Source organism: Corvus hawaiiensis, chromosome Z (genome assembly GCF_020740725.1).
Source record: "Corvus hawaiiensis isolate bCorHaw1 chromosome Z, bCorHaw1.pri.cur, whole genome shotgun sequence".
Taxonomy (NCBI): domain Eukaryota; kingdom Metazoa; phylum Chordata; class Aves; order Passeriformes; family Corvidae; genus Corvus; species Corvus hawaiiensis.
In genome coordinates, this window is record NC_063255.1 from 17,348,347 (window position 1) to 17,366,872 (window position 18,526).

General features: G+C 41.7%; 1 protein-coding gene across 2 annotated transcripts in view; it reads left to right on the plus strand.

Annotated features, from left to right (window-relative positions):
* Positions 1-18,526, plus strand: part of KIAA1328 (KIAA1328 ortholog) — a 174,232-nt gene that overhangs the window by 54,166 nt on the left and 101,540 nt on the right. For both annotated transcript variants that reach the window (XM_048290621.1, XM_048290622.1), the window contains exon 6: positions 14,478-14,605. In XM_048290621.1, coding sequence (XP_048146578.1) covers positions 14,478-14,605 — 128 coding nt within the window. The remainder of the gene's footprint in view (positions 1-14,477; positions 14,606-18,526) is intronic.

The following is an 18,526-nucleotide window of genomic DNA, read 5'->3' on the forward strand; positions in this document are numbered from 1 at the left end:
TCTGTAGTGAGCTTCAAAGGTCTTGCATCTGAGGAAAGTGATGACATGAAGAAAGTGTTCTGTGTGGAAGATCACGTAGAGATCAAGAGAATTGGAAGTGAAGTCAGCAAAGTAATATTTCTAAAGAAAGCCTTGCGTAAGAGAGAAAATAGAAGGTAAGTTGGAAACTATCTCTAATATGAAAGGTTTTAGGAACAGAAGGCATGAAGGTGAGAGCTGAAGGAGGAACCAAAAGGAACAGTTATGGCCATAAATATGTGATGATGACTGTAGCAGGACATGAAGTGAAAGAAGCTGGGTTTTGTAGGACTGAGTGAGGAGTGGATCATGAATTCCTGTGTAAGGTACTGGGCAGAGAACTCACTGTTGAGGTGAGACTTCATCTAGCAGCTATGAAATCTGAGGGCACGTGCTTGTACTGGGGGCAGTTCTGCTATTCCATTTAACATTTCCCTTGGGGGGTGTGTGCACAGCCCTCTTGATTTGGCACTGATTCCCCCTGTAGAGGCTGCGTATCTCAATGAAACTCTGCATCAACAGGCCTGCTGTAAGCATCTAGTCCCACTAATAGAGCTATTTCTAGCTCTTCAAGTTGTGAAGAAGGTGGCTCTTCATCTCCCAATCAGTATGCTGCTGAGTTGCATGGCCTATGGCTATGTAGACTGAAAAAATACTGAAGGAGTCCGAACTTCAGCATTCATCTCCGAGAGGTGACTAAAACTACTTGTCCCTGTCCATCCATTTCAACAGCAGAACTTTCACTGAAAATAAAAATTTGTGTTAAACATAATTCAAAGCCTTATAGTAAAACATGTCATGTGGTTAACCTTTAATACAATGTAGCATTTAAAGAATAGTTTGCATCTTTTGCTGGTAAATTACTACATAAATATTTAGATTAGGTGTGAATAGGAATGTGGCATTATTTATGGATCCATATTTCTCTGGCATTTCAGATGCATGGTTGTTTTGCTCCTTAATAAATGCAGACATTAAAAGAACAAGCATACACAAAGTGCTAATTTTAAAGCTTTGCAGCTCAGAGGAGAATAATCTCCCCATGTTTTGTTAGAACTACTTGTCGTCTCCTGTTGCATGATAGAGAGAAATCACATAAAACACTAGAAGTTGCATTAAGCTCCTTTATTTCTAATACTTGTCATGGAGTGACGTCTCACCTGCTAGTAGCAGAGCAACGTGTCAGATCTGAAGACGTTCTCGCTTCAGAGGCAGATGTGATATGGTACAGTTACTGCTTTAATTTTTGTCCCTATTTTGCTTCAGTTCTTTCTCATGTTAATCCTTGGGAGGGGAAGGCAAGACTAGATGAAATGTCTTACTCAGGAAAACTTGAAAAAAGAGGAAAGTACACATGCCTTTTTCCTGGTTTAGCTAGGGATTGGACTGTTGGGGAGGCTGCCCAGAAAGCCACGTCAGCAGCATGGAGTGCAACAGTTCAGAGAATGGTGCTGACAGAATGGTACTGCAGGCTCTTGTGGAAGCTCTCTTGGGTCTGATACATGTGAGTTCTCTTACTTCTGTGTAGTCCTGTAAATCACATACCTTGTCTGTAGCTCGGCTTCCCCCATACCAGATGTGACTTTCCCTGCAGAGTGAACATACAGGGATGATGACAATAAGTCTGTTGATACCTGTGAGCTGGTGAGATACTGCAATAGTGAAGGTTTCTGGCTGTTAGGAGGAGGAGTAAGTTTCCATTTGAGATGGAAAAGGTATGGATGTTTCCTTGATCTGTTGAAATTAAGGAGAGGTACCTAGCAGTTCTGCTGCAGTTTTGGCTTCTAAATTAATCCTGCACTAAAGAAGTGAATTCTTTGGGGGCTATTAGTCCTCCACAGTCTCCATGGTATTTATCAGTGAGAAAATCTGATTAAATGTTCAGTGCTTTTGTGCCCTTGCAAGGTATTCACATACACTAATTATCCTTTCCTGCTTGTTGGCAGGAAATAGGCATTCCCATATAAGTTGGTGTGCAGGTTACCTTGATCACCTGTTGGTCTGGAAGATACCCCTAATTTCTCTGATTTTTCTAGGCCCCTGTTTTATAAAACTTTTTATTATACTTGGTTTGATGGCTCAGAAATTTATTATAACCACGGGAATGTATTTTACAAGAAGGCCTGTTCCATTCCTGAGTTGACTAAGCTCTTCTAAGCATCCGTGGTGATCCCTGCGTTATCAGCAGTGGCTGTATGCATGGAGTCATCTCACTGTGATTCTGACTGCATTACAATAAGTAAAGAATTTGCCAAAGAACTATTTGCTTACTCAAATACTAATCCTGTGAAAGGAGGATATCTGAAAGTATCATTTTCTTGCTGCCAGTAACTGTCTTTATGCAAACTCTTTTCAGCTATTTTTTCTTCTGATGAACACTTTTGAGTTTAGATTCAGGAGTTCCTGTCTTCAGGAGTAACAGCCCTCCAGCACTGATACCCTCAAGGCTAACACATAGCAGTATTTCTCTAAGACGAATGAAGAACTATAGTGTGAGGGAAAAAAAGTCATAGCTATGGAGATGTTTTCTCTCTTCCCCAACAATCCCTTAGACTTCCTTGGTTCATACACATCAGCTGGATACCTTGGTATGCTCCTTGTAAGAGGCCAAGAAAACCTTCAGGATGTCAGCTAATTTTTAGTGATATTAAATGTGAGGATTTAGGGATGAGTGTTTTTTCTTGCAGGAGGTAGCAATTTCCAAAACCTCATGACTCTTTTTACCTGAAAGCATGTACAATTCCTAAAAGCCTGAAGTTCAGTGTGAATGGTTCAGTGTCACCCTGGCCTGTCCCAGCAAGATGCATTTTCTGATACATAACAACCCAGCCAGAGTAAACATCTTTATCTCCAAGAACAGTAGAAAAAATCCCAGGAGCTGTACATTTGGCCCATGGAAGTTAAGTCTTTGCTATCAGTACTTCCCAGGAGAATCATTCCAGGTCATTAATTTTCTTTCTCTTCAATAAGTGTTAACCACTTGATTTGAAAACTTTTTTGTTATCATAGGGTAGCTCCAGAAAGTGTGAGGGAAAGGGAATTTTGTAAACATGCTTTCTAACAATGTACAAGGGGTAGCAATTCTCCTCAGATGGTTGCAGAAGAGGTATCTTCAGTGTTCTTGAAATGTTTTAATATGTTTAACTTATTAACTGTAGTATGATGAGAACATAAAACATCTGTATTGTGTTAAAGTCCAGTGTTAAAATACGGTCAGTGGCCACAAGCATGTGGCAAAGTGTAAGGTCAGGATAAGCAAACACTAATACCTGCTCCCCAATGTCTCACAATGTCTGGAAACCTGTAATTGATAACTGCAGTCAGAATGTTTCTCTGTGTTTGATAACAGTGGATGGTGGTGGTGTTGTTTTTGGGGACTTGTTTAGGTGAGTCCCTATAAACATTTGCAGCCTTGTGTGAAGAACAGTTCCACAGCTTAGGGGAGCTAGGGCTTGTAAACACCTGAATCTGCTCGGTTGCTGGGCAAGTGCATTTTCTCTGTCCTGATATGCTTGCAAGCTCATAACAGTTTGTGCAAGAATAGGGGCCAACCCTCTTTGGTGTACTGAGAACATAAAGGTGGATATCTTTTCCTCCCCTTCATATAATTTTAAGGTACATTGTTCTGGTCTGCCCTCGTGCATCTGTGGACACAAAGGAATGTAATCTGGGGAAGTGTTGTACTGTTCTTACCTTACTCTTCTTCTCTGATCATCCAGATCTGAAGACTTTTTAAATGCCTCTTAATCTGACAAGCTATGGGTCACTACCTATTTCTACATAGGTAAACTCAAACTGTCAGGAGGAAAGAATACCATTATTCATCAGATTGGGAAGGCAGGAGTTTCCTGTTTTATGTGAACGGTCTGGGTGTGAGGGAACTGAAATAAAGAAATGAAATCCAGAGTGTTGGCAAAACAAATGATTTTTATTTTAAATTTCTCCCAGTTTTAGACAGCCCTGTTTACCTACCCATGTCTCTAATTTTGAGTTGTGAGGCTTGGTTTTGAGCCTATCACCAGGAAGAGCCACAGAACACACCCAGTTTCAGGCAATACTGTTTGAGACCTGAGTGCTGTAAATGATGTAGAAATGTGCATGTATTAATGAGGGGTATAATAGGTTTGAGTGAAAGTGGGAGATAAGATGTGTTAATCTTGTATATTAAATAGTCCTGCAACAATGAACCTTACAATGAGGCTGTTATTAAATCTTTCCTTCACTGGCCTCAGTTCAGTGAAACCAGTGCTTCTGAGTTTGGCATGTTTAAGGCCAGATTTCACAAGAAAGGACCAACTTTCTGAGGCCTTTGTCATTTTGAAGTACTTATCAGAAATGTGTACAGCACGTGGTGGAAAAGATCTTTCCAGCACTCCATCATGGAATATTTTCCCTTTTTTGGGCTTGTGGACACCTCCCTTAATACTAGTGTGCTGGTATGGAGTCTGTTTTGACCTCAGCTGTGTCTTAGGAAAAGGAGTACTGTGTTTCTCTCATCTGCGTCGTGCAAACAGATTGTGTTCCAACAGGGTTAGAAAGACTGTCAAAATAGCAATAGTTTTAAAGGAAAAAAAATTTATCTACAATGATCAATGATTTTTACATTTGGTGCTGTTATAGCTATAGCACTGAAGACAGTTCCATAAGAAGGGCAAGGTTTCTTGGCTCACTGGTATTTATTTTTTTCTATTTTCGTCCAGCAGCATTTACAGATTTTCATCTTGTCTCTTGCACCATTTGCCAATAGTCAGATTAAAGTCTGCATGCTGCTGTCTGATTATGTTCTAGTTTAAAAGAAGGAAATAAGAAAGTTTAAATACCCAAACCTGATGCCCACTGTGGAAGATACAGAGAGGCAACTATGTTAGGAAGCAGCAAACAAAAACTTCCCCTAGCAGCCAGGTTTCCTTTCCAGTAAGGACCCAGACAAGGATTTTGTCGTTCTGAAGGTGGTGGGAGCTGGGCTGAAGGAGAGACTGCTTTTCTCCATCAGCATTATTCGTGTTTGAGGGTAAGGCAAAGGTTCTGTGAGAGACATCAAATATATAAAATTAAGAGTGATGATTGTTTCCTGCAAGGAAGCAACAAGACAGACACTGCTGTGTATTCTCAGGTGATCCCCATTCTGATAGTAACCAAGACCAAACCTGATTAGCTTAGTTATAAAACGAGTTGATGTTTTTGTGATCTTACATTCTCATTCCCTGCAAAGCAGACATCTTTTTGATTTAATATGCATGTTCTTTAATTGAGATGGAGGTGGTGTAGCTCTGCTCTCAGTAAGTTCAGCTTTTACATTCCATTTCTCTTTTGCCTCTTCATCCCCTTTCCTCCTTGCATCTGATTCTGAGCTCACATTTATCCTGTTAAATAACTCCTCTTACTGTGTCTAAACATAAAGAGGCTGGAGCATCCTTTCTCAGATACCTCAATTCCCACCTTATCTCTCCTCAGGCTTCTGCCAGGAGCCCCATTGTCAAATTAGAGTAAGGAACATGTCTGTTTTAATATCTAGTAGTACTGAGATGACAAATGGCTTTGTGTAAACAGTGAGGGTGGCTACTGTGAAAGATTTTTTTAATTCTCACAAAGGCCTGCAACTAAATCAGCAAGTGTTCCCAGTGACGGGTATGTCACGTAAAGCCGCGACTGCCTCTGCGGATGGGGGAGAGTGTTTTTTGAGGAAGAACAGTGGCAGGAGGATTGCACGGTGGATTTTCACGTTTCAAAGCGATGCGTTCGATCTCTTTTCTGTAAGAAAGTGAACCCGAGCGTTTGCCCGGGCGTGCCGCCGGGAGCGGCAATACCCGGGGCGGGCACACGGTGGCGGCACAGCCCCACGTTTGGCGCGGCCGGGACCGGTCAGTGCCGCTGCCGGCTCTGCAGATGCACATATGGCACAGTATTATCATTTTATGGTTACAATTATGAGCAATTTGATAGAAAATGAAAGCTAAATTATGCAATGTTCCTTTTATTTGTTTAATTTTGCGCTCTAAATATGTAGAAGGAAAAATAGCGCCGGTTTTGTGTGGGATGGTGATAGGTACAATGCCTCCTTTTGGCTTCGTGTTCTCACATAGCGCAGGTTGTGATTATTTTCTCTCGTACATGATGAAATGTGTGGAGTTGTTCTCAGGTGCTGGGACTGTTTCGCACAGAAATTGTGTATGTCTGAATCTCCAGGCTCCTTTCTTCCATAAAAAATGCATGGTACATTTACTGGTGGGTAGACAAATACATAAGTAACAAGTTCCTTCGCAGTTTCCAGTGGAAGAGTCTGGGTAGCTGTGCCGTTTAAGCAAATGCCAAAGGAAGTCTTTAAATTCTGAAAGTCACTATAGTCATTGGCAGAGCTCCCCTGAAAGGAGCAAGTATGTTCTGACAAATTCCTTCTTGCCAGTGAGAAAAATCTCCTGCCATAGCAGTTCTTCAGCTAAAAGTAAAAATTTTCATGGCCCATGCCAGGACCTGTATCTTGTTATGATGATCTGTGCGGTCTGTATTTTGTGTATTCAGGTTCTTAGCTTATCTCTCATCAGATCCCTTATGTTCATTATTATTAAAATGCATGGTTTTCCCTGTATATGTAGTGGCATAATTTGTCTTCTGTATGTCATGTTCTTCCTTCCTTTTCAGTAAAAGAAAGTTGTTAGCAGAGCCAGGCTGTAAAATAAATCTTTGTTCTATTTTTTTTTCTTTGCTGGTAAGTATTCTTTTGTTTGTAGTAATGAAGGTAAGGCTGGAGATGTGCTTTCCACTTGGAATAGAAAATGTGAGCTCTGAGATGGTATTTGCATTTATCGATCCAGGCACATCTGCTGGCATACGATGGCTTGTGATATTTTTGTCCTTACCCACCTTTGAACCAGAGAACATGGCAGATAAGCTGTCCAGTTTGATTAGCATATCCTGTGGAAAGGATTTTCAATACGTAGGATCAAATCCCCTACCCTAAACTGCTTTTGCATTTTGAAAGTATGCTAGAGACTTCTCTGAGTTCATCTGCTATATTGGGAATTAGTTTTAGGTTTAAATGCTTTCCTTGCTCTCATCAAATCATACGGGCTATCTTTTTCTTTGGCCAATTTTAGATGCACTATATTTGTATTGTGCATCTCAATATTTTCCAGAGCGTTAAAGCGAACTTGGGAATTTCATCATCTGTGTGGAGCAGAGCATCTTGGTAGATGATATAAAACTTAGGCTGTCTATAAAAGAAATTACAAAATTACAAGTACTTGGATAAATCATACTGGTGAATTTAACCAGGGTAGGAAGTTTTTTCTTTATTGCTTTTCTTCAGGATCAGTTTTAACAGTGGCTTTACAGGTGCTGTAGGTGGAAATGGAAAGATTATTTTTTGAAAACAACTCTTCAGCTGTTTAGGACACTGTGTTTTTTATTTCTGTTCACACCTGACATCTGTGAGTCCAGAGACTAGATTTGAATTTGAAGTTTTACGTGTGCTTTGTGAAAGCTCCAAAGGACCGCCCTGGCTTTGTCCCTAACTTTCTTAACTCAGTAGCTTTTCTGTAGGTAGGTAACCATAACTTAACTAATTTGTATGCACCATATGCAGTCTCAGCTCACTTCAAAGTGTAATCAAGTCATGAACTAATTACAATACCATATTCCCAAAGAATGTAAATTTAATTTCCCTTCAAACAGAATGGGAATGTATTAAGCAATTCCTTTATATGAGAGCTGTGGCATTCAACAACATAATGCTGATGCTTCAAACAGGAGTGAAGTTCTTAACTTTTGTGGACCTTCTGACCTTTCCCCTATGCATCTTCCCTTTTTATTCTTGCATCTTGAGTTAATTTACTGACTGGATAACAACATTAAAATATTCAAGTGTAAATTAAAATGTAACTGCTGGGCTTCAGATTGGAGATCACTCCAATCTTATTGTATGTGACTTGCTTCTTTATAGTGTTTTCAGAATTGTGCTTCCTAAGGCATTTGGATCAGAAGGAGATTGTGTTTTGAATTGAAGGCTCATAAGGTTCAGACTCTCACCAGATGATTTCTTTAATACATCGAAAAGTGGATGTGCAGAAAGTTCCCTACAGGTTCTTAGCATCACTGTGCCAGGGAGTCCACATAAACTCAGTTATATAAGAATGAGTGAAGTTGTTCATAAAACATTTTATTACCTTCAGTCTTTGCAGCAACTTCAGAGTTTAGATAATAAACTTTCATAGAAGTTACTAGTCTCTACCCTTTCTCAGAACAATGATTCACATAGAGTCAAACCACTCATTTTATTTCTCTTAATTTTAAAGGCAGAAGAAACATGTTAGGGTTGACTTTGATCCGTGCCTTGATAGTCTGATTTCCAAAATGTAGTCCTGTTGCTCTTCTGAGATGAGATTGTCAAAGCACAGGACTGTATGTATTAAACACAAGCAGTAGTTTAAAATTAAATGTGGGTCAGCTTCCAATGAAGTATGTAATTGTTAAATGCCAAAGGAAAGAGCTTAGAATATCTTAGTTTATATTTTAAAGTGTTCCTTTTACATGTTAATTCATTAATACCAGCAGTTTATTTTTATTCATATGACTTTTCATATGTAAGTAGTTGAAGCTGCATTATTTTAATCCTTTCTTTGGTTAGGAAGAAAAAAGCCTGCAGGTGGAAATCAGAATGACATACATATTGCTTCTTTCCCAAAAGGCACAGTATCTCTCTCCTATTGATATGCAAAATATTAAGGCAGAAAATGAACCCCATTGCTTCATGTGTCAAAATACTGTGAAAAATACATGCTTGGGTGATGCATGAAAAAAAAATGTGGGTCCCTTCAAGCTGAGCACACTTGTAGTGGAATTTGTTGTGGGTGTTTGGGGCTCTGCAGACTATAATTAGGTTCCCTTGTACTATGAATGTTTAGATGTAGCTTGATCCTTAGTTGTAGCTACAGGGATAGCATAGTTTGGGGACCCAGCTACATGGGTCTTGGCCTTTGCCTGAGTTTGATGAAATGCTTTCTTACTCTTGCAGCATTCTTTAAAGTAGTTTTTGGACTACTGAGTAACTGTACAGTGAAATGTTGTAGTACATGGTGCCAAAGTTATGGATGCAGTGGTGTGTCTGTTAAACAGCTGTGAGCTTGCTGTGACATTCTTCAAGTGCCAAGCACAGGCCAGCTGCATTCTGGAAGTGGTGTAGTGTTGCTGTTGCTGCCAAAAAGACTCTAAACCCCAAACAAACCCCACAAAAACATCGAAGCAAGGTAAGTTAAAGCAGGCACGTGGTGCTTGATGCTGTGCTGCTGGGACTGTGCATGGCTCCTTGAATGGGTCTGGCACACGCACCTGCTTGGAGAGCATGCAGACAAGCTCAGTTCTGCCTGCAATTTATCTGAGTAGATTTTTCTTGGGAGACCAAAAACATCTCAGTGCTCAGTGTAGCTTCATCAACCCACTGTCAGTGACATTTCCTCAGCATCTCCTTCCTTGTCTAGTTTTTATCACAGCATTTGTCTTCAAGGGACTACCTGAGGCAGTGAAGAGAGTTAAGTCTTTGCTGAAACTGCCAACATGATGATAACTAGTCAGGTTTCTAGATGCATGTCCTTAAGCAGAAATTTAAAAAGACCAGTGTTTTGTGGCTACTGGGTCATGGTTGCAGATCCCAAAAAACTTTCTTCATCACATCACTGAAAGTTTCTTGTATCTCTACCACAAAGTTCACGTTAATGCTGTCTGATTTAAATTCCGATCCAATTTGTGTGCGTTTGACTTTTTCTTTCCTTTGATTGCTTTATTCATCTTTGCATATCTCTGTAATAGCTCTGAGTCTCTAGAGAATCTTCCATTGGATATGGGGACTGATGGGACTGCAGCATCTTGTGGCTGAAGATGAGATTCATCTCCTGTGTTCTCTTCTGGCCGTGGATCAGAGAATGTAGCCCTGAGTGAAAGGAGAGTCCAAGCTGAAGCTACAGTCAGGGACTACAGGAATGAGTCATCACTGGGCATCTTGTTTGATGCTTGGGAGGTCTTTTAGGGCTTTTATGCATGGGTGAATGCAGGCAAACTCTGAGCTAATCAGGTGCAAGATGAATCTAATCTGTTAGTGCTGTGCCTAAACTGTGCTAACTTACCCTGCAGCTGCAAGACCTGTGTCCTGGAGCTGGCTTCTGGAGTGTGGGGCTGCTGGGCTGCACCTGTGTGCTCAGACATGCCCAAAGACTCCCTGTGACACAGTTTTCCCATGTGTAAAAAGGGAACAATAGAGCTACTGCCTGACCCGAAAATGCTCTTGGCAAACCAGTGAGGAAAGTGTCACTAGGTGGTGAGTTCTCACAAACACTCTGAAAATACAGAAGGGCCTTTGTTACTAGATTGATTGCAAAGAATCTCGTTAGCTGTGTTCTCTTCCCTTGCTAGTAGCTTCTAGAAAAGTTTTTTCCAGCCTCAGTTTGCTGTGATCAGAAGCTGCTTTAAATTTATATATTTTTTAAATAAAGTGAGATAAAACTAAACATTTCTTCTTAAATGATAAAGGCCCCCAAATAAGTCTTTCTAAGGAGAAGATTCTCTGTCTTCGGGCCCGGTTGTCTTTTTCCCTCTTACAGAAAGTGATACAAGAAAAGCAGAATTTTGGTAAATAGTCCTCATGGAGTAGCCTGGTGTTGGCTTCATTTGGAAACCTGGACCTGAAGAGACCAGCAGTTGTTTGAATTGCTGTAGCATGAATGTTGCTTGCAGAAGGATGTGGACGCTGATGTGTAGAATTCAAGAGCTTCTTAGGTAGATGCTGGATGCTCTACACTAAAACATTTCAGATTTTAATTGTATATTCACTTATATTCAAAGTGGGAGTGGAAACAGTGGAGTGGGAACAGTGCAGGAGGTCAGTGGGTGTGCTAGAGACAGGCCCTTTCCCTCCCAGTTTCTGGGGAAGCAGGAACTGCAGCTGTTTGTTCTACCTCAGCCTGTGGGAGGCTGGCAGTATTTCAGCAAGGAGTAAGCTGTGAGTACTTGATGTAGCCATGGAGCCTTAAAGCCTGAGGATTAAGAATGGAACTGAAGGAAGGGTAGGGTTGAGACTTTGCAAGATGGATAAATACTCCCAGACTGGTGCCTCTTGCTGGAAGAGGTGTCCTCTGCTCCCAGCTCCCACTCCCTCTGCTTGCCTCATGCTGGATCTTGTGCCTGGCCATCCCTTTCCCTTGCTGGGTCAGTTTGCTCAGGCCCATAGTGAGGGGTCTGGGGTGGCTGCAGAGCTGGTGTGGGTGGAAGGAGTGAGTGGGAGAGTATCTTTGGAAGCAGTTGAACATGAAGTTGGTTGTACCTTCTTGTGAAGCTTCACCCCGAAGGAAAAGCTCTTTGCCTGGCTCCCTGGATATCCATCCCTGGCTTCTGTAAGCGTGTCACAACTGTGTGCTGGCAGCCCCTCTTCTCAAAGCCAACCATCTCCACTGAGGTTATTATCTCTTAAGAGCCACAAATGAGCTCTTAGTTCTTTGATTTACGTTCAGTGAAAAAATTAACTAATTTATTCTATAAAATATGTAGTACTTGCAGTATGGCAAGTAAATGTGGCTGTTGAAATCCTAACCTTTGCATTTCTAATTTTGATTTTTTTTTTTGTTCCCCCCCTCCACATACAACCTTAATACTTTACTAATAAACTGCATAAAAAGTATTACTCTAATGCATTCAGATGCATATTTCCTGGACATAAAACTACTGTTCAGTGAAATGCCAAGTACCACTTCTCCCAGGTAACTAGCATCTCGCAAATCCAATATTTGTGCTCCTGAACACATGAAGAATTACCTAATGTATGCATTTAGGTGTATTACTTTTTTTGGAATGCAAATTTATAGGACTATATATACTGTTTTTTCAAACTTACAACATTTTTTTTAAAGCAGATTATGAACATATTTATCATAATGTATATATTTGTCCAAAGACTATATTGCCTTAGTAGATGCATGACCTTGTTATATCTGAATGACTTAAAATGTTTTTGTGGCAGTGTTGTGTATTGCCCGCCTAATTTGTAGGAGAAAAAAAGAGATCATCTTGCTGCTTTTAGCAAAAAATTCAATAGAATGAGGTAGTAAGGTCTAATATTAAGGCTTTCTTTTTTTTTTTTCCCTAAAGAACACATTCTGCAGTAAATGTACCAGCACATTTTTGAGAATTGCCATACTTTCAGCTATTCTGCATATGTCTTAAACAAATGAATTCTTTTTTCATATTCAAAGCTTCATGTTTACTTAGTAAGCAAAGCAGGGCTTTAAACTCTTAGACTGTGGTGGCTGTAACAATACTTTACTTAATGTAGAGTGATTGTGTGAATGAACAAGGTTTTAATCTTCTAATGCACCAAGTTTTACTGTGGCTGACCAAATCTCACAAGAATTTCAGGGGCATCTGCCATTCAAGCTTGTGAGTTATTGCCCTTCCCACTCATGACTGCATAACTGGCCCTTGGACAATCAGGATTTGCTTGCATACTTTGCTGATGTTAATTTTGCTTGTCGTGTTTTAAATGAATTTGGCAGTCACATGCAGAAGGTGTACAGTGACGGCAGTCACATGCACATCGTGTGTACAGTGACGGCTCTGCAGTCTGTGAAGCACAAATGGGGCATCTTTTTAATGGTGCTTGGGAGTGAGGGGCAGTCTTGCCTGGCTTTCCAGTAGGACTGATACTAACACTGTGGCAAGAGTGAGGGTGGCTGCCTGGCCATCACTTGTGTGCCCCAAGGCTGTTCAGGGTACTCATTCCTGGTGCCAGCAGTGTGCTAGCTGGAGGGAGGAGAGGGCAAAATCTGTTTTGTGGGGAAGGGGTTGCTGGAAGCAAAGTGAATTAAGAGGGCTGTAAAAAATTGATAAAGATAGATAGGACTGTCCGTTTTTATATTCTGCCACATAACATGGGTTTAAATGAATTTCCCTATAATTTGTCTTCAAATACCGACATTTAACTCTTAGGCTGTATAAATGAACTGGCTTTTGCTAAAGTAAAATTCATGCCCTGCGTCCAGGCTAATATGTTCACCTACTATAAACATTACTGCCTATGGTTACAACTGGAATAAAAAATTCCTTTTATATACATCATAGCTGGCGGAGACTCCTGAGACCACCACAAATCACTTCAGCCTTTTGGTGCTCTCTGATGAAATGAACTGAAATGTAAAACAGCTCTGGCTTCAGGCAGGCTGGCTCTGGAATGCAATTAGCTTGTTAAGACCACTGTTTGTACCCTCCCATATTTCCAGGTGCTTAGCAAAGGTGTTATGAGAGCTCTCCTGATTGATTTCAACATTGGGGTTTATTAACCTTCCATTCCTTCCTAAAATGTTTTGCTTATTCTCTCTGTAGCCTTTTATTTAAAGGAAAGAAAACCAACCAAACAACAACAAAAATGAAGCCCTGGCAAGGCCACCCGTCCTGGAAAAAGAATAAAGGGGGGTGAGGGGGGGAGGGAAGGAAAGGCAACAAAACTGAACCAAAAAAAAACCCCTTAGGGTCATAACAGGGAATAACAAAGCAGTGAGTTATTTATGCAGCCATGATTGGCAAAAGTGATTGCAACATGAATTTGCCCAGAAGCAATGATTAGATCATAAAAATGTTAAGGAAATCTGTAACTCAACACCGTTTTATAGATTGAAGAAGTTTTTGTTCCCTACCTTAATTGCAGTGACTTGTTATTAAAGTATTTATTCAGAGTAATCTCTTTGGACAGCGAGCCCTTATCCCATCTGCATGCATAATTAAAAGTGAGGGGGGAGAGAGGGAGCATAAATGGTTTACCATGCTACATGAGCAAGGGAGGGAATTACACAATGACAGGTGAAGAGCAGATTTATCTCCTGTTGGAATTTCAATGCTGCAAGCAAGGCAGGACACTGTTGCTAATATCCTTGCAAACACCAAAGTTGCTGCTTCTCCAGATTACTGTCCAAAAATTATTGCTGGTCTGTAAAAGGCCTGTAGCACTGTATCTGTGACTGTGGGGTTTTGAGCCACTGGTGCTCAAGCAAAGAGATTAGATTTGGGTATGTGGGCTTGTGAATCGATGTCTGTGCTTAAAAATGGACTATTTACTTACTTGGCTGGCTATTTATTTATTTATAAATAAACACTTGTAATGGCTGGCTTTGCTGAATACGAATCAGAGGCTTGTAGTTGTTCCAGCTGAAACAATGTCATCACCTGCCTCCTGCTGCTGTCCCTTTTCCGATGATAAAAGAATTTGGTGCAATTCTTCTTTTTCCACTCTGAGTAGAAAGAAGGTTGTACTTGAACATTCATCTCTAAGCAGATTTATCATCATTAGGCGCTACTCAAACACACGGTATCTGTTTTTAAATTGAACTGTTATGGATCTAAATCAGATTTACACAGAGTAAGTTGGTATATATTTGGCTATAACTGTTTGCTAAAGAGTGTTTTTCCCTTAACTTCTGATGTCTCACCTCTGCAGCAGCAGTATAGAGAATGCCAAGAACTTTTGAGCCTCTATCAGAAGTACCTGGCTGAGCAGCAAGAAAAGCTATCACACTCCCTTTCTGAACTCAGTGCTGCCAAGGAAAAGGAGCAGAAGGTAAGCTCTCTTTTGCCATCTCCTTTTTTTCTTTAAATGACTTAGTCAAAACATCTTTTTGTTGCTGTAAGTGTATTATCTTGCATCATAAAGTATTGAATCCTATTTTGTGATTGGTTTCCTGTGAGTCCTTCCCTTAATACACGGATTGCAGGAAAACAAACAAAAAAACCCCCACAACTTTTGGGTCAATAATATAGGTGAAGTTAATTGACCATGTTGTAATGGAGTAAGAATCATGGGAACCCACACCTTTGCCAAGGAAAAAGTTAAGATGCTCTTCTGTTTTCTGTTCTGTTATTTAAACAGGAAAATAATCGCAGTCACTGAAGATACAGCCTTTCACATTGTGGCTTTTGATGACTGAAAAGGGCATTACAGATGATGTATTTGGTCAATAAAAGCTTTCTCAAGTCTGTAAAGCAGCTCATCTCATTTGAGCTATTTATAGAAGACCTATAGTTCCATATGCAGTTAAAACCAGAAAACGTTGGCTAGGGGATACGTGTTAAATTAAGTGGTAAACTGTTTCTCTGATGTAGGTGCCCAAAACCTCGAGAACATGGTTGCTTGAGATTTTTTTCTGGTAGGTAGGTGCTCGGTTTGCATCCCTGCTGATGGCAGATCATACCCTGGAAGAGAAGACTGCCTATGCAAGTGCTCTACCCCATGTTCTTGCTTGCTGTTCGCTGGTAGCAGCTTCCATCTGCAGATCTCCAGAATCCATCTTACATTAAGACCATGCCTTTTTGTAGAGGTTATGCCCTTGATCCTCTCTTCTGCTGGAACAGTCTAAAAGGCTTATTTATAACAGGGCTAGAAGTAAAGTCATCAGCACAGAGTATCCAAAAGGAGGCCTGATTCTGGCGTCTCAGTGGTTCCCTGCTGTGAGAATTATACAGCAGATCCTGCTTCTCAGGAGACAGGAAAGAGTCTTTTGATTCTCTTCAGGAAGCACGTAGTAATACTCTGACTTCATTGTCATCAGGAGTGGGGTTTTTTTGTCCTGATGATGTGGTTTTTTTAGGGTTTTCTTAGCTTTTTTTTTTTTTTTTGTCCAACATTGTTAGACATTGAGCTGGTTGTCAGGCTTTTAATCTTTTGTAAACATTTCATTTCCATTCTTTTGTGTTTATATCTGCCATCCATTTTTGTGATGGCATTGAGTCCAAAACAAGAATATCCTTCTCCCAGAATGGGTGATGTCTGTGTTGTTGCTTGTACGGTATGCAGCTTGCTGGGGATCTCCATGGAAAATTGTCCAGAGGAGTCCATGTAGTCCAGCAGCACTGTGGCAGCTGTGTTTTGGGTGATGCCAATCCTTCCTTCTGGTTTTGGCCTGAGTGTTTAATCTCTAGTCTTTCAGCTTCAAATACATTTATCCTATACTAGGTTAGACCTTTGTATTGAGGGATCCGGTGTCATCACATCTACAGAACAAAAGCACGGAAGCAGATAATAGGAAACCTTTAGCCCCTTGACTGTCAAATCGGTTCAACAATCCACGTTCATCTCCTCTTGTTCTTCTGTCTTCCTAATCACTCTATCAGTATATACAAAGAGAATTCTTTAAAGTTGTTTTCTGGTTTCATGTGTGAAGTTTTATCAAGCTCATCTTTGATTCCGTTATTTCTTTTCTCTATACTTACAGGTACTTTTGTCCACAAATGCAAATTCAGATATTATATCGAGGTTTGCCTTGAAATTTCATTTATGGTTACATACTCTACAGCTCCAGCCTATCAAGTCTGAAATTACCCTGGTCCTCTTGTTGCGTGCAAAGCTTTGTAGGTATAGATTAAAACCTGTCAAAACATGCTTCAACTGGTTTTTCTTGTAGCATGCAAAATGTTTCTGATGTTTCTAGCCTTCCTCTTTAATTTTCTTGTTCTTTTCATTTGGCTCTATAAATGGTTACCATTTTTCACCCAAACAAGCACTTTGTGCTGTTTCTCCTCACAGCTCAGAAACTGTGGAGAGGTGAGCAAGACTGCACCACTCTGTCCGTTCTTTTCCTCACTCACTCCTTCATGGGATAGCTTTCGAAACCCAAGAAAGGTCACTGGGCTGCTTCTTGATGGACTTACCTGTTATTTTCACACATCTTTTAATACCTGAACTGTTGCAGTGGGGATCCTGCAACACGCATATATCAAACCAGGAGTCCCGTGGAAAGGAAATATATACGGACAGACAGATTCTTGATAGCTGTTTCAGAGATGTTTATTTCTCCAGCCGCATGGCCGGAGCTCTGCTGAGGAACTGTCCCAGTCACGGGACCAAGGGTCCTTCTGCCCGCGCAGGAAACACAAACCAACCAATGGGAACGAGGCTGAGCAGGGGCAGGAAACCCCGTGTCTGTGCCCTCAGGGCCCCTCTCCCAGGGCTCCATGGCAGGGGAGGGACCCCAACACCTCACCCGTTTTATTTTAATAAAAGGAGAATGAAAACAACTGGATAAACATAACAAGAACAGTTTCAAAACAAAACAAGCCACCCTCCTGAGCCTTTAAATGTCCAATCAGATTCTGTGGAACATCTTAGGGCTGACAGAAGGGAGACAGAATTCTCTGAGCATGCTTTGTGGGGAAACTGAGGCAGGAGAGGGTTTAACTTCTTCCCTCCCCCTTTTCATCCCCCACTCGGCATTGGAAAGGGATTTTTGGGGAAACAATTGGCAAAAGCATGGTTTTGTGAGGGAAACCATGGATGAAAAAACGGATTGGGAGTACACTGGGGGTAATAGGACATAGGGTAAAAGGGAAAGGTGGGATTAGGAAAGGGAAACTGTAGGGGGGGCTTACAATGGAGATACTGTCTAACATGACTACGATTTTTTGCATATATACTGCCTTTTACAGGAACACCATCAGGCCCAGTGACCTGCGATGCTTGTAACCCTTTTCTCCCTAGTACAATATTAAATTCCACCACCTCTCCATCTCCCAAGCTTGGGATGCATTTTTCAGGGTTATTCTTTTTAATAGCAGTTCTATGCACGAATATGTCTTGCTGGTTGTCACACCTTGTTATAAAACCATAATTTTGCTTAACATTATACCATTTTACTATCCCTAAGGTCTTAGTTGCTATGATCTTTTCCTTTTTCCGAGTGGCTGCTGTTTTCTGTCTCGCTGCGTCTTTGCTCTCTCCTTCGGTCGCTCCCGTGTTGGAATTGTCGGGGCTGCTGGTGCCTGGGCGCTCTTCCCAGGGTCGCGTTCGGGGCTGCGCGGGCCGGGCCGGGCCACGCCGCTCAGTTCTCCGTGCGTCGCCTCCTCTGGTCACAGCTTCGCTGCCGCTGCCGGGCGCTGCACCCACGTCTCGGCCGGGCCCCCGAGCGATGACCCCCCCGTGCCCTGCTCCAGCGCGCGTCTCGGCTGGGCGCGGCTCCGTTCCACCGCCATCACTGCCAGCCGCCGCCCGCGCGCCGCCCCTCTCGGCCGGGCGTTCACGGGGCTCGCTCCACCACGCGCTGCACGCGGCCGTGCGGGTCCCGCCGGGTCCCGCCGCTCCCACCGCGCCTCGCTCCGCCACCGACACTGCGGCTCGCGTGGCTCCGCCCGCGCGCGGGAACTGCCTCGCTGCTGCTCTCAGAGCGCTCGGTGCACGTGGCCTGGGCCGCACGGTCCCTGCGCCACGCTTCCCTTCGCCAGGACACAGCTGACATTGCTCAACAGTCTCGGTAACTAAATAATATTCACGAAAATATTCTTCCATCGGCATATATTTTGACTCTAGTATTAACTGTGTCCAAACGGTTTTCCAAAAGCCCTTGGTAAGAATTAAATTCCAAGAAACATAGAAAAAGTTCTTAAACAACCATGCCAGGAAGTGTTTCAGTTCTTTTTGAGCTTGAATCAAGCTAAAATTTACAAATCGTTGTTCAAGAATCATTTTAAGTTTAAGATAAATGTCCATATG